We start from the raw sequence: 15,000 nt of genomic DNA on the forward strand, positions 1-15,000 counted from the left end.
TTGTTTTATTTTCTAACTGCAGCAGGAAATGGTCATCTTTTCCTTTTCCTTCTGACATCCCCCAACACACACACACACACACGGATCATGACACAACGGGCCCCTGGACAAAGACGTGTAAAAGGCCCCAAACTGAGAGACACAGAAATATGTCGTCAGTCATCGCTTTGTGTTTTTCTGACCTTCATATGATTCACTTTCCCTCACTTCAAACGGACGACCTGACACCAGGGGCCTCCAGCAAACAGTCGGCGCCCTGGAGACAGATTTTCTGTCCAAGAGCCAGTTCTTTAGAAACATGAAGAAGCAGCCCTGGAACTGCCTCAGAGGAACAGGGTGTTTAAGGGCCCGTCCTCCTCTGGGCCACAGAGACTCTTTGAAATAAAAGTTCTGAAAATGGAAACGGCATCAGGAAACATTTTATTTACAACATTTAACAGATAATCAGCTGCTTCTATGTGTTTTTATGTTGATAAAACTAAAATATCAGAAAGAAGTTGATGGATCCGAGCATTTCACAAGAAAAGAATAAAAGTTGAAGCTTCTGATGCTGTGGTGTTTCCCTGCATCGTCACGGCGACCAGACATCAGACAGGAAGCAGCAGTTTCAGACGTAAGCTTTGGAGCTGCTGGTGTCGGAGGCCGCTGCCGCCCGGTAGATGCTCTGTCCTCGGCTCGTCTTGGAGAAGTTGTATGAAAACTGCCTGCAGGAGAAAACATGGTGTTATTGAACTTCTGTCCTGGAAAAGACGATGTTTAGATAAACGTTAACAGACGACAGGAGAATCTGCAGCTTCACTGAGACAGAAACAGCAACTCGATGTGTGTTCAACTGTTCCAACACAGAACATTCGAAACATCTGGACACAAACAGAACATGAAGTGATGACCCAGCCAGTGTGACCAGCTCGGACCTGATCACACTGGAGATGTTGAAGTTCTGGTTCAATCACAGTCCACTTTTCTCTGTGGTGTTAAAGAAAATGTCAGAGGACGGTGGTTTGTAGGCTGATGGTGCCCCCGAGTGGACAGAGCCCAGTACAGCGCCTTTGCGGTGCAGTGAATTTACCCTGTGGGGGGTGCAGGCGACGTCCTCCTGCAGGAGCAGCAGAGCAAAGATCCTCCGAGGATGGCGAGAGAGGACGAGGTCCAGCCCAGATACAAACCAGTGCCCAGCTCGAACCTACAGCATCAACATGAGTGGATGACTCTTCATCTTCATCACTATCACCATCGTCTTCAATATCAATAATATAGACATTATCATCTTATCATTTAATCTGTAGCTTTGAGGCCAATTTTGGTTCAATACCATCCTTGTCAGGACATTTTGTCTGGTCCTCGTTAATTTGTCTTTTTGAGGGTTGGTTTGAGGTCCTCACAACTACAGAGAGACGTGTGTGTGTCTGACCTGACTCCTCCGTACAGCGGGTCGTAGAAGTCGTGGATGACTCTGGCTGCGTACCACGACACCGCCGTCAGGGTGAAGACACCTGGGAGCAGAGGTCACACTGAGTGAAGGTGGAAGAGCGAAGGACACAACTGAAGGATTCTGGGAAATGTGACAGTGTAGTTACGATGTCATTGGTCTTTAAATGGAGGCTGAGAAACAGCTCATGATACACGAGGGTAATTCGTTCGGTTGCAATCTGCAACTTCACCACTAGATGTCACTGAATCTGACCCACTGAACCTTAAAGTGTGTGTGTGTGTGTGTGTGTGTGTGTGTGTGTGTGTGTGTGTGTGTGTCCGTCCTCATACCAGACAGAATGAACATGACCCCCCCGCTCAGGGCGATCTGGTCTTTGACATGTTCCGACGTGCGGCCGATCTTAGTGCACTTGAGTCCAAGCACAGAGACGATGATGGCGGCGAGACCGACTAGCAAGGACAGGATCATCAGCGCCCTGCAGGTCTGCAGGTGAACTGCAGCAGAGCAGAGAAATATTATTCAAAGGTTAAAGAACATGTTTACGGAGAGACTTCAAATGAAAAGATCATTTTACACATCTGAAGTGGAAACATCAACGTGTGTGTGTGTGTGTGTGTGTGTGTGTGTGTGTGTGTGTGTGTCCTCACCAGGCAGACCCAGCAGCGTCTTGAATCGGTTGCACTGGACCGACCCGAGCGACGTGGCGGCGCAGCTCATCCATAGACCTTCAAACTGCCACTGGTTGCTGCTGAGCGACTCCACCTGACTCCTCACCTTCCACACCTGAGAGGAGGTACAGCTGGACTGCAGACACCAGGAGACCACGCCCAGAACCACAGCCACCACCTGCAGACCCACCGCCATGACGCTTCACGTCTCCGCACAGCTGGAACACCTGGAAACACAGCAGGACTTCGACAGCACCGAGCAGCTCTGAAAAACAAAACACCTTTCAACTACCAGATGTCTGACATGTGATCTTCCAAAGGAGTTGGAACATGAAAGGAGTTCCTCAGGGTTCTATTCTGGGTCCTTTATTGTTCTACTTGTTAAAATGATGTTTTTTAATTTAATGATTAATCTGTTGATTATTTCCTCAGTTAATTGATGAAATGTTAATAGAGGTAAAAACTGAACAAAGGAACGAGCAGATTAACACATAAAATAATCTATATTTATATAATAGTGTTTTTTTCTTCAAGCACAGCAACAGAAAACACAGTGTTTCTGTTTTATAGATTTTATTTTTGCTGCTCACAGAAACGGAGGTTGTGGGTTCATGGTCCCTCGTTTGTGTTTGTTAACTGGTTTTAATTCGAGTTACTTTGTTTCTCATGACTTTTTTCTGCGGCTTTCAGCTCCGAGCTCATTGGTTCCTTCTTAAGTTGCAAATATTTCAAACATGTCACAAATATAAAGTTTACTTTGTAAAAAGACTCAATAATTTAAGACAGCAGATCTCTGTGGTTTTGACAAACAGTGCATCGGTCAGGGACTCAATGGAGTCCTGGTCCCAGAGGGTTAACCTACAGAGTTTGAGTTTAATCAGGTTCATTCAATCTTTACTGACCTCCATCACAGACGATCACATTTAAACTACTTCCTGTTTCAGCTCTGCCAGAATCGTTTAAAGTAAAACCTGAAACATTTCATAACTTCTGCATCTCTCAAGGCTGAAGAATGAAAAGTCAAATGTTTGGGAATCAAACGGACTCTGTGGTCGTCTTGTGGAGTTCCGCTCGGACACATCAGGTCTTACCTCAGATCAGGTGTTTCAGGCTCAGGGTTCTCTGCTCGTTCTCCTCGTTGTTCGTCAGTGATGAATCCTCAGTGTGAGAACCTCTGCTCCCCTGCGCTCGGCTCGGGGCCGATGAACTCTGGAGAAAGGTCGATCCACCTCTGAACACACATCAGTGTCGACACAGTTTCACTGTTTGTTATGAGCAAGTTTCAGCCTCTAACATTTCTATAAAACAGACTTTTATTCATATGGAGTAAAAAAACATTGCACACGTTAATGTTTGGTGAATTTTTATCCTCGGAACCAAAATCTGACAGTTGCTACATAAGTCAATCAAAATGTTTGAGATGTAAATCATAAACATCGCATCTTGTTGATGTGTCAACATCAGTGATGGATCAGGTCTGTTGGTCAATAACAGTGAACTGCAAAGATATGTTTGTCCACCAGAGGGCACCAACAAAACGATTTTTACACTATAAATGTCTGGTTCAGCAGTTACTGTACGAGAATAAAGGAAATTTAACCTTATCAAAAGTTGATCAATGACCAAGATTGATTTAATATTTTCTTAAGTTTAAATGTTTCCTTTCAGATTATTTCCAGGTTTGTATGAAGTTACAGATTTACAGTTTGGCCTCAAACTTGAATAATTTATTCAATTTGACATCGTCTAATTGTTTTTTTTCATGAACCTACACCTGTGTTTGTATCAAAGTCAAAATGAAATAGTGTCAGTGTCACCATCTGATGCTTTGGGAGTCACACACATCAGTTGTGTGTCAGTTTGTGGACTTTAAACCTCAGTGTTTCTTTGTTTATTAAAGTGACGTCACACTTGTTTGCAAGTCAGAGAAACATCTGCTGAAAAAGCTTTTTATCACAACTCTGAAAACCTGGTTTTTCACCTTTGTCTGAGCGATGAAACCGACAGCACATTAATCATACCAGGACTTTTTTTTCAAATCTCTATTTTGTGTTTATTTCTTGGAGCTTTTCTCTGGTTTGAAGTAGACAGAGCTCAGGTGAAACTATAATTATTGCACTGTGCTTGTTTGTGAGGCTCAGTTTATAGACTCTTGACACAATGAGGTCACTGTGACCTCTGACCTCTGAAATTTGATCAGTTCATCTTTGAGAGTAACTGAACATTTGTACCAAATTTGAAGAAATTCCCTCAAGGTTTTCTTGAGATATCACGTTCACAACAATGAGATGGAAGAATGAACTGACAACTCAAAAACATATTCCTTTCGGCCACTAGGTGTCGCCAGCGCTGAGGCATAGAAATCGGAGGAAATGACTGTTGGAAGAGAAGTGAAGACTTCCTCGGCCACAGATCTGAATCGTCTGTGATGTCGACTTCCTGGACCACAGAACCGGCTCCACTGTGTTATTTAAATTTTATTTGTACATATGTGAACACAAAAGATCGAAACCTGAACTCACCGATTGATCGACAACTTAGAAACATGAAGTGAGTCATCGATTGTTTCCGGTGAGAAGATCAACTGAGATCTACAGACGAGCGGCTGGTGAAACGGGATCTTTCACTTTGATTATTAGTTCATCAGTCTGAGCTGTGACTCAATAGTTTGTTTTTCTACGAGAAAACAAAACGACTAACATCTGAATCCATGTTTCATACAAATATGGACGCAAGTCGTTATTTAAATCCAGATTTTGTTTGTGTGACATCACCACGAGTCCTGGGAAGCTGGTCGGAGCAGGAAGCAGCTCTTCTTCTGTACATTTTATACAACTTTACATTGATATTTTCCTCCTTGTCGTCTCACACGGAGCCTCCTCCGTCTCCTCCTCTTCCTCCTCCGTCTCCTCCTCTTCCTCCTCCAGTTCTCAGGTCGTGCCAAAGTTTGACAAAAGGTTCCCGATTCTTCCAGATCAATTCATGACCAGACAGGATGTACCAGCTGCACAGGAAGGGAACAGAAAATCAATCAATCAAGGAATTAAACAATAAATACAGATCATCCACGAATCACAGGCTTTAATAATAAAAACATGTGACGAAGAACAACTGAGAAAATGAAGAATGTTTTACACAGATCTGTTTATTTTTGATGAGCATGATGGGAACTGACAGAACTCACATTCCAAATACGGCTCCTCCTAAATGAGCAGCGTGGTCGAAAAACCTCCACCCCAGCACCAGACCCGCCGTATCCATGGCAACGATGGCCTTGAGTGCCTGCAGAGAAAGGGGAGTGGTTAACGGCGAAGAGACGATGAAGAGCAGGCGTCTTTGGGCGAGGCGGGCGAGGCGAGGCTTACGTTGGCGGCTGTGAACGTGAACATGGGGAGGAAGATGATGGCGAGTTTAGCTTCTGGCATTTTGGTGCAAACGGCCGCCAGGACGGTCATGATGGCTCCAGACTGAAAACACACAAACGAGTCACATGACTTGAACCCGAGTTCACCAGATGCTGACTTGTTTCCACGATATCAACGCGTGAAGTTGAGTCTGGTGCCAATTAAACAAACTTTACAACGCGTCACGTAAAACACACCCATGATCCCTCTTAACACAAACACCCCCTGCTGGTGGTTTTCAGGGTCCTGGTTAAATTAATCTAAAATAAAAACCATAATAGTTGGATGATAAGAAATATTTAGTTTCAATATTTAGAATCTTTAGGATCAATATGTTTTAATCTATGAAAATACATGTCAGTTATTTGTATCTATTTAATTTATAACCGTTTCTGTACTTTTATCATATTATGGTTTATTGACTCATGGCTTTCCATCAAATGACATCACAGGAAGTAAAAATACCAACGTAGATCCTGGAGGAACATTTCTACTGCAGAGTTTTAAGTTATTTCTAATTCCAGTGAAACATTCGCAGCTTACCGCTCCCAGAGACGGGCCGAACCTCCCAGTGACAATCTTACCCGCGTAACTGAAAAACGTAGAAAAAACACCTGCACAAATAGAAAGAGACGTCAGTGCCTGAGCCTTTTCACAGACTTTCACACTCTTGTTATCGTGCTGAGTTGTCAAGAGCAGCACCTGCAGACAGGTAGACCGCGAGGAACTGCTCCCTGCCGAGCATGGAGACGGCACTGGTGGAGAAGCTCCAGAGGACATACATGTTGGCAGCCATGTGGAAGAAAGAGAAGTGACTGAATGTGGAGAGAAGCATCGGAGAGCACAGCGTCTCTGCAGGAGGACGACAAATAACAAATCAGGAACAATCACAGAGTCTCAGCTTCACCCCACCACTCCCACCTCATCTGGTCAGAGTGTGATGGCGTGAACACAGCAGCCTGATGTTTATCATGTGTGAGCAGAGACTCACTGGAGGCCGGGTTGGAGGTGAAGTATTTGATCATGAAGCGCTGCAGGGATGGGACTCTCCAGCAGCAGAACACGATGGCGTTAGCAGCAATGATCCCTGGGAAGAACAACAAACCTGTCATTAACAGTTCAGGTCGATAAAAACGTTTATAAAGTCGTGGTTCAGACGATGGCTGACGACCAGAGTTATGGCCCGGTCACACGTACATGAATGATTCAGTGGAGATGTTTTCAGTTCACTTCCAATCTGTGCCAGTGAGAAGGCCAAGAAAACCTTCACTTCCAGTGTCGAGGCAAATAATCAACTTTGACCCCCAGCATGCGCTAAATGGATGGTAACAACAATGACGATAACATTTCAGATTCTGACGTGTGAGTCGCTCCCCAAGGATCAGGGTGGGAGACGTGATGAGGAAGAGGAGCAGCAGCTTGTGGTAAATTGTGGTTGTTGGATGCTGAGGTTAAAGCTCCTGAAAGGTTTGATTCATGTTTCTATTTCAGAGGCTGTGAATTAAACTGAAAACTTGGTTTAATTGGCTTTAATGTCTTTTCAGTGCCTTGCTCAAGGACACTGAGGCGAGAGGGGGGAGGTCAAATCTGTGTATCTGCAGTTACAGACTGCGTTTCTGTCATAGGCTACATTTGGGGACCAATTTCCCATTAAAAAAAAACAGGCACGATTTGTTCACTGTGTGTGTGTGTGTGTGTGTGTGTGTGTGTGTGTGTGTGTGTGTGTGTGTGGTCTGCTGTCAATCCAACACAGTCGTCTCACCTGTGACCGTCCTCTGACCTTCACTCAAGCTGTTCCACCATTGGTTGATCTGAAAAAAGAAGAAACATCACAGCCAATCAGGGCTCAGGTAAGAGGTAAGACTGAATCAACGCCATGGACGGAACTCTTCTCTCTCACCTCTTTGCGGACGTCTCCTTTCTTCTGAGGCTTCATCTTCTCCAGCCAATCAGCTCTGATCTCATCGAAGAAGCTCTGGACTCTAAACTTGACGGACTCGTACTGCCAGATCGCCGCCGAGCCGAAAGAGCAGCCTGTAAACTGACATGGCGTTAATACCGGCCCGTGACCTCACCACCTCCAGCACCTCCAGGTGAGCATCACCTACCCCCACGGTGAAGACCAGCGGTTTGATGAGTCGACTGAAGGCACGGGGGGATGTGGGCGGGGCCTGCTGTTCCAAGTGGGGGGTTGGCGTCCGGCGAGGGACCGCAGCCTCAGACGATTCTGTGTGTGGGGGTCCTGGCTCCTCCTCCACCTTCTTGGATTCTGGTTTCCTGCCGGCTTTTCTGAAGCCACATCTCTGCTGGAAGCTGTGTGGCCACCTGCTGGGGGGGGTGGGGGGGTGAGACATAGGACACCAGAAATAAATATAAATCATGTTGGAACCTTTGGAGGAGACTTTGGGAAATGCTAAGTTTGACCAACGTTGTTTACAATGTGGCCACTTCTGCGTCTTTCTTAATAAAAACATGATCACAAACCGTCTCCACGTTAAACATCAGAAACTCTCTGCGCTGCCCTCTAGTGGATATATTGATCAACAACCATGTCAACGTACAGGATGTGTACGAATGTGGGCAACGACAGTTGTGTTGTTTGAAATGAGCGTAAGTTAAAATAAGAGTCTTTAATAAAAGGAGGATGAAGCGACACTGATCAGTTGGACGAACAGACAACGAATCAATGATTCACAGGTTTAATGAACTGATTTTACTCATGAATAAAGATTGATCTGTTAATCAAGCTGCAGGTTCATGAACTCAATCAGGTGATGCATCAATGTCTCCATCCCAGTCAGAGATGATTACATCTGGAGAAACTGGTTATAAATCAGGTTATAATGTTATTGAATCATTTCCATTAAACTAACACGAACCTCAACAGTAAATATTGATATGATTTGATGAAATAACCTGAATCCATACATTGTTTATTAAGAAACATGGAAATCTCCCACCAAGTTCAAATGAAACCAAACAAACCGCAGTTAGCTGGGTTAGCTGCCCAGCTAACGTTATCCAGCTAGTTAACCCATAAACAAAGTGACCCTGAAGCTAACGGAGCTAGCTCCGGGCAGCGGGGCTCCGTCTGTCAGTCAGCCGGGACACGCTGCCTCTCCCCCGCTGAGCCACTGACCTGCCGCCCCTCGTCGGGCTCCGCAGAGCGGCCTCTCCGGTCAGTCTGAGCAGGACGGAGCAGCTCCTCCACGCCATGTTGGAGCCCGGTGACCTCGGGGGATCGTTCACTTCCGGGTCAGCGGCACGGAGCTCCGGGGTCTGGCGACACCTGGAGGTCAGACAGCGACACTGCACAGCTGCAATTACAAAATATAAGATCCATAAAACTCAACAACGTCCGTCCGCGATTTAGTAAAAGTAAAATACATCAAACTGCAATATAATATTTAGTTATAATATATAGTTTTATTTAAATATAAAAGATAGATGATGAATCAAAAATTGAGTCATATCATTAAAACTATAATTTATATAGAAAATACTGTGTGTCCTCGTCGTTCAGTCTTGAATTAATTGCTTTTCTAAATAGGCCCCACATGAACAGTTTATTAATATAGTTTAATAATCAGTGTTTTAAGAAGCAGGGGTGGCACTTTATTTTGAAGGCGTTGAGAAGCGGAACTGTTGTTTCCCGTGGTTGTGTTTGGTCTGGCTCGGCTCGGCTCGGCTCCACCAGCAGCATCTGCAGCAGCGAACCTGATCTCGGAGGAAAGATGGCGGCCCCTGCTCTCTCCGCTCGGTCCGGCTCGGCAGGAAGCCTCGGGAACAGCCCCACCGCGGCCGGCGGGAGGCTGCCGCACGGCGGCCTCGGGCCCGAGCTCGACTTCAGGTCCGCGGCTCGGACGGAGGATCTGAACCGGCTCATCCAGGACTTCAGCAAGCACGACCAGCGGGAGTACGACGACCAGAGAGCGCTGGAGATCCACACGGCCAAGGACTTCATCTTCTCCATGCTGGGTCAGTGCACACTGTGCACGCGTATGTACACACTGTACACTGTGCACGCGTATATACACACTGTACACTGTGCACGCGTATATACACACTGTACACTGTGCACGCGTATGTACACACTGTACACTGTACATACAAACATATATATATATATATATATCATATATATATTATATTATACATACATATATACACACACACATACATACATATACACACACACACAAACATACATATACACACACACACACACATACATATATACACACACACACACATACATACATATACACACACACACACACACACACATACATACATATACACACACACACATATACACACACACACACACACACACACACTAACCCTCTGCAGGTGGCGTCTCAGTGAAACCCAGTTCTACTGTCATCAGGTCTGTGAAGTTTGTTCTTTAACAGGCGAAGTCTGAACTGCATTTTAATAACGATGATCGCTGAGCTGTTAAAGTCCGTTCACACTCAAACACCAAGATGAAGAGTGAACACAACTAACAAGGGTGTGTGTGCTCCTCCAGACCGACAAACTGTGTGTGCTCCTCCAGACCGACAAACTGTGTGTGCTCCTCCAGACCGACAAACTGTGTGTGCTCCTCCAGACCGACAAACTGTGTGTGCTCCTCCAGACCGACAAACTGTGTGTGCTCCTCCAGACCGACAAACTGCGTGTGCTCCTCCAGACCGACAAACTGTGTGTGCTCCTCCAGACCGACAAACTGCGTGTGCTCCTCCAGACCGACAAACTGTGTGTGCTCCTCCAGACCGACAAACTGTGTGTGCTCCTCCAGACCGACAAACTGTGTGTGCTCCTCCAGACCGACAAACTGTGTGTGCTCCTCCAGACCGACAAACTGTGTGTGCTCCTCCAGACCGACAAACTGTGTGTGCTCCTCGGAGCCAAGCAGACTCAAGGTTTCAAACTCCATGCTCGTTAATTAATTTCCCAAAACAAGAACGTGAGAACATACGAGTCCCAAGTCGACCGGACCACAATGAGACTGGGTCCAGACGCTTCCCAGCAGGACTCCAGGTTAACGAGCAGCCCCACAGCAGATTACTGTGTCGGACTCACACATTTTGTGTTGCCATGATTAAAGACGGGTTTGGACATTTTTAAATAGTCATCATCTTAATAATTATTTCCCCTTGTTTTTACAGGCACATAGCAGTAGTAAAGAATCGCTACCAACAGATGGTGGCGCTAATGCACCCAAAAGATCAACTACTGTAAAAACAAGAGACTCAAGCAAAGCTAAAGACGACAAAAAGACCTTCCTCGTTTTGTTCCTGTCGAAGCACTCGAGGGGGGGGGGGGGCTGCTGGACCAATCGTTTTTATTACTGCCCCTGTTGTGTTGTTGTGTTGTTGTGTTGTCACCATCTGCTTGACTGTACAAAGTGTGGTCTGACTGTCCAAAGGCAAAATGGTTGCTCTCATTGGCAGAGAAAAAAAACCTGCCAAAGACGACGTAGAGCTCTGTGGACGACGGAGCATCAAGCCTACGCCCTCATACTCTGTCTGTATTTGTACTTAACACAATTCTTTACCCATCTTTGTCCTCTGTCTCAGGAATGGTCCAGAAGTTGGACCAGAAGCTCCCAGTGGCCAACGAGTACCTCCTCCTGTCGGGAGGCGTTCGGGAGGGTGTGGTGGACATGGACCTGGACGAGCTTAGCGTCTACGCCCGTGGCACAGACTACGATATGGACTTCACTCTGCTGGTCCCTGCGCTCAAACTCCACGACCGCAACCAGCCGGTGACCCTGGACATGAGGCACTCGGCCCTGGGTCACTCCTGGCTCAGCCTCCGCCTCTTCGATGAAGGAACCATTAGCAAGTGGAAGGACTGCTGCACCATCGTCGACCACATCAACGGGACCACCAACTACTTCTTTTCTCCGACTCTGGTCGCAGACTGGTTCTATCAGTCCATCTCCCTGGTGTTGCTGGAGGTGCAGAAGAAGCCGCAGAGAGGGATGCCACGAGTGGAGAAGGTGGAGAGGTACGGCACCATCATCTCCGTCATCCTGGGCGTTGGGAGCAGCCGGATGCTCTATGACATCGTCCCTGTGGTGTCGTTTAAAGGCTGGCCGGCTGTAGCTCAGAGCTGGCTGATGGAGAACCACTTCTGGGATGGGAAGATCACGGAGGAGGAGGTGATCAGTGGCTTCTACCTCGTCCCCGCCTGCTCCTACAAAGGCCGCAAAGAGAACGAGTGGCGCTTGTCGTTCGCCCGCAGCGAGGTGCAGCTGAAGAAGTGCATCTCTCCCAGCCTGATGCAGGCGTACCAGGCCTGTAAAGCCATCATCATCAAGCTGCTGTCTCGCCCCAAAGCCATCAGCCCCTACCACCTCCGCAGCATCATGCTGTGGGCCTGCGACCGCCTTCCCGCCAACTACCTGTCACAGGACGACTTCTCCGCCCACTTCCTGCTCGGCCTGATTGACGACCTGCAGCACTGCCTCGTCAACAAGATGTGTCCCAATTACTTCATCCCTCAGTGCAACATGCTGGAGCATCTGTCGGACGAGACGGCCATGCTGCACGCCCGCAAACTGTCCTCTGTGCGCTCCGACCCGGCCGAGCACCTCCGCACCACCATCGAACACGCCAAGGCCGCCAACAGGTTGACGGTGGAACTGCAGTGGCGCGGCAGTTCCAACAACCTGCCGTCACCGCAGTCTGACGCAGGCGGGGAGAACCAACCCGACGACCGCCTGGCCAAAAAGCTTCAGCAGCTCGTAACAGAGAATCCTGGGAAATCCATCTCAGTCTTCATCAACCCAGATGATGTCACACGGCCGCACTTCCGCATCGACGACAAATTCTTCTGAGACTGAGAAATGTTCTCCCAGGCCTGCTCCTCCTCTTCGTCCTCTCCCTCCTCCTCCTCCTCCTCTTTCTCTGCCTTCTCTCTGACCGCCTGGTGCCCCACCTCCTCTGAAACTTAATTTTTTACATTTTTTTATGTTTCTCTGCCACAGAGTGAAGTGAGGTGATCGTCTCGTTGTGTCTGCCACAGTTTTTAACTCTTATTTTTCTATTCCCTCTCCCTGGTCCCTCCTCTTTCACTGTGTGCCCTGTGTTTTCTGAGCCTGCTGAATGCCTTTAACTAGAATAGCAGCAGGTTGTTTTTAAAACTGATGGACGAGGTGAAAATCCACCTTCAGATGGAATTCTTCTTCCTATGTAGTTTAATGTAGTTTAATGTATTTATCAGGGATCCTGAGACGAGACGGAACCACTTCCTACTGAAAAGAGCACAGAAAGTCCGGTTTATTCATCAACAACATGAAACGATGAACGTAACATGAACATCCACCTTAAATATGAAGTAATCACTGACCAGTCATAACCACTGAATTAACTAAATCTCTCTTTACACCTTTATTCTCTAGAGGTTAAACTGATGCAGGACATGCAAAAGATGAATATTTAGATATTTTGTAAAATAGTTTTAATACCAACAATAATATTGATCATTGACTTATTTAATAATTAATACTTAGTATCTCATTCAATTAATGATTTTATTACACGCGTGTGCAAACCATTATTCTCATTTGATCAGTTTCATATCATTAATGAGTTATTCAAAATTAAGTTAGTTAGTTATTGTAAACGTTTCCTCAGAGTAAATGTGAAATTGTCAAATATCAGTTCATAACTGTCCTGCTATTATTATAATTATTGTTAGTATTATTATCTATGCAAAGGTTTGTCTTTAAATGATAATGTAAGAGTTATTATGAAAGTTTTTAGATATTTCCTAATAGTTGAAGTAAATCATCAAATCTTAAAATCCAATATGATTTTATAACACAAAGGTAAAATATTTGAAGCTCACTTTAGTTTCATGTGGTTTTACACTGAACCTGGAACAAGGCTGTGTGTGAGATGTGGGGGTGGGGGGGGGGGTACCGTCTCAGAATCAGTACTAACGAGGACTTTAGTTTGAAGGTGGATTTTCTTCCTCTGACGAATGTCCCGCTCGGGGTGATGGTACTAACGTCTTAGAAACTCACTGTAAATAGAAGAGAACTGACCGACGTGTCGACAGAAGGATGAAGATGATGAAGATGATGTGTCGACTATTCTTTATTTAACTTTGCACAGAATGTAAAAAAAACACTTTTCCTCTCGATGGTGAACGTTACGTTCATCGTGATTCTAGAATGATGTTTCATATCATTAGCAGGTGACACTTAACCGAAGAATCGTCATATTTCAAACGTGTTTATTAACCGGAGGAACAGCAGCGAGTACACAGTGATATTACATTAATACGGCCTGGCTCCAATTCGCAGATTCACCTTGATGGAATTCCTTACAGACATGTTGAGTCATAGAAATGAATCGGTAGAGGACTTAAATGATGATAACGTGATAAAACACAACATGAGCAAATTCAGAAAACATCAGGAATTTGAAAACACGTGCTGCAAACACACAATTCGACAAACAGACTGAAAGCACAACAGTATTTGTGTGTTTTGAAGTTGCTTTCAGCCGTCGAATCAAAGGTTTTACAAACGTGTTAAACATCAGAAAAGAATCAATAATCAATCGTGTGAAGCACCGTATGCTTGGGGGGCGTGGACACCACAGTGTGATTGACAGCTTGTACTGCTCGAGCTGTGTACTTCCTGTTGAACTCTCAGGTTAATCTGCTGCATCATGACCTTCGTTCGGCGGCGTGTCACAGAATACCTCTGTGAAATCACTGACCTCTTATTCCTCTCACTTTGTTTCCATCAGACGTGATCGCACATTTCAAAATGCTTCACTGTTTCTGTACAATCTGTGATTCCTGCTTCAGCTGCTTTTCATGTGTTGAGGATCCAACTTTATTCAACCAGCTCAGGAGACGACGATTCCATGTTCAAACGTCTGAAAGTTCAGGTTGGGACGTCCCACCATGTTTTTCAAACTGGTCGCAAGTTTCCTGCAGTAGCTCCTCCGACGGTCAGTGACGTCAGCGGTTACAACTTTGGACCCTGTAGCCGGTGTCAGACTTATTTCAGTGAAGATAGAACCAGTTGTGGATTTATCACACTGAAGTGCTCTGAGGCACGTTCGGAGATCTGGCTCCAGAAGCTTTTATGAAGAGTAGGAGACTAAATCGTTTACTTTCCACTGCATTTCTACAAAGCTGCAACGTGATACTTGGAAAAAAGACGTATGCTCTCGTGCCCTCGTCTGAGGCGCTCTCCACATACATTCATTTTAGTTGCCCTTAGCGACAACAGGTTATTTCTGAGAATCGTCTAAGTAAAAATGTATTTAATACAGAAGTAACCTAAGCATCATGGGGGTTGTAGTTCCTGAGCTTGTTGTGTTAAAGATGAGTCCGTCCCAATTTTTGTTGTGTTTTCAAACATTTCCAGCAAAGATGCCAAAAAAACCTGCAGACATCAGACCGGCAATGGGATCTCACCTCCTCATCCTCAAGTGCAATTAGTGAAAATACAAACACAACAAGT

General features: G+C 45.7%; 3 protein-coding genes across 6 annotated transcripts; 1 reads left to right on the top strand and 2 right to left on the bottom strand.

Annotated features, from left to right (window-relative positions):
* Nucleotides 1-406: 406 nt before the first annotated feature.
* On the bottom strand, nt 407-3,317 carry LOC117772492 (claudin-1-like). Of its 2 annotated transcripts, none has more exons than XM_034603672.1 (7): nt 3,192-3,317; nt 2,080-2,365; nt 1,762-1,926; nt 1,412-1,493; nt 1,070-1,183; nt 609-704; nt 407-560 (listed from the first exon to the last, which is right to left on the bottom strand). In XM_034603672.1, coding segments are annotated over exons 2-7 (675 nt in total). In that variant the 5' UTR covers nt 2,297-2,365; nt 3,192-3,317; the 3' UTR covers nt 407-559. The 2 variants fall into 2 exon arrangements, with proteins under 2 accessions (XP_034459563.1, XP_034459564.1); XM_034603673.1 differs by having other exon boundaries at nt 2,080-2,327; nt 3,192-3,286.
* A 1,295-nt stretch (nt 3,318-4,612) lies between these two features.
* On the bottom strand, nt 4,613-9,269 carry LOC117772470 (presenilins-associated rhomboid-like protein, mitochondrial). 3 transcript variants are annotated; one of them, XM_034603638.1, is made up of 11 exons: nt 9,147-9,269; nt 8,644-8,793; nt 7,613-7,817; nt 7,405-7,545; nt 7,267-7,315; nt 6,496-6,591; nt 6,207-6,356; nt 6,048-6,118; nt 5,466-5,567; nt 5,285-5,382; nt 4,613-5,104 (listed from the first exon to the last, which is right to left on the bottom strand). In XM_034603638.1, exons 2-11 carry the CDS (start codon nt 8,718-8,720, stop codon nt 4,966-4,968), a joined length of 1,128 nt encoding a protein of 375 aa, XP_034459529.1. In that variant the 5' UTR covers nt 8,721-8,793; nt 9,147-9,269; the 3' UTR covers nt 4,613-4,965. The 3 variants fall into 3 exon arrangements, with proteins under 3 accessions (XP_034459529.1, XP_034459528.1, XP_034459527.1); XM_034603637.1 differs by lacking the exon at nt 9,147-9,269 and having other exon boundaries at nt 7,613-7,829; nt 8,644-8,755; XM_034603636.1 differs by lacking the exon at nt 9,147-9,269 and having other exon boundaries at nt 7,613-7,832; nt 8,644-8,755.
* On the top strand, nt 9,155-12,923 carry LOC117772462 (protein MB21D2). The gene is made up of 2 exons (XM_034603624.1): nt 9,155-9,482; nt 11,087-12,923. Exons 1-2 carry the CDS (start codon nt 9,239-9,241, stop codon nt 12,349-12,351), a joined length of 1,509 nt encoding a protein of 502 aa, XP_034459515.1. The 5' UTR covers nt 9,155-9,238; the 3' UTR covers nt 12,352-12,923.
* Nucleotides 12,924-15,000: the final 2,077 nt, after the last annotated feature.

Source organism: Hippoglossus hippoglossus, chromosome 13 (assembly GCF_009819705.1).
Source record: "Hippoglossus hippoglossus isolate fHipHip1 chromosome 13, fHipHip1.pri, whole genome shotgun sequence".
In the NCBI taxonomy this organism is placed as follows: Eukaryota; Metazoa; Chordata; class Actinopteri; order Pleuronectiformes; family Pleuronectidae; genus Hippoglossus; species Hippoglossus hippoglossus.

Bases quoted from the DNA above. Each gene is read 5' to 3' on its own strand.
- LOC117772492 (XM_034603672.1), bottom strand. From the start codon at position 2,296: ATGGCGGTGGGTCTGCAGGTGGTGGCTGTGGTTCTGGGCGTGGTCTCC. The intron at 1,184-1,411 runs GTCAGACACACA...TTGATGCTGTAG, and splicing joins CCGCTGTACGGAGGAGTCAG to GTTCGAGCTGGGCACTGGTT. The intron at 705-1,069 runs GTAAATTCACTG...TTTCTCCTGCAG, and splicing joins TCGCCTGCACCCCCCACAGG to GCAGTTTTCATACAACTTCT.
- LOC117772470 (XM_034603636.1), bottom strand. From the start codon at position 8,720: ATGGCGTGGAGGAGCTGCTCCGTCCTGCTCAGACTGACCGGAGAGGCC. The intron at 6,592-7,266 runs GTGAGACGACTG...TGTTCTTCCCAG, and splicing joins AGGTCAGAGGACGGTCACAG to GGATCATTGCTGCTAACGCC. The intron at 6,119-6,206 runs GTGCTGCTCTTG...CTATTTGTGCAG, and splicing joins CGCGGTCTACCTGTCTGCAG to GTGTTTTTTCTACGTTTTTC.
- LOC117772462 (XM_034603624.1), top strand. From the start codon at position 9,239: ATGGCGGCCCCTGCTCTCTCCGCTCGGTCCGGCTCGGCAGGAAGCCTC. The intron at 9,483-11,086 runs GTCAGTGCACAC...CCTCTGTCTCAG, and splicing joins CTTCATCTTCTCCATGCTGG to GAATGGTCCAGAAGTTGGAC.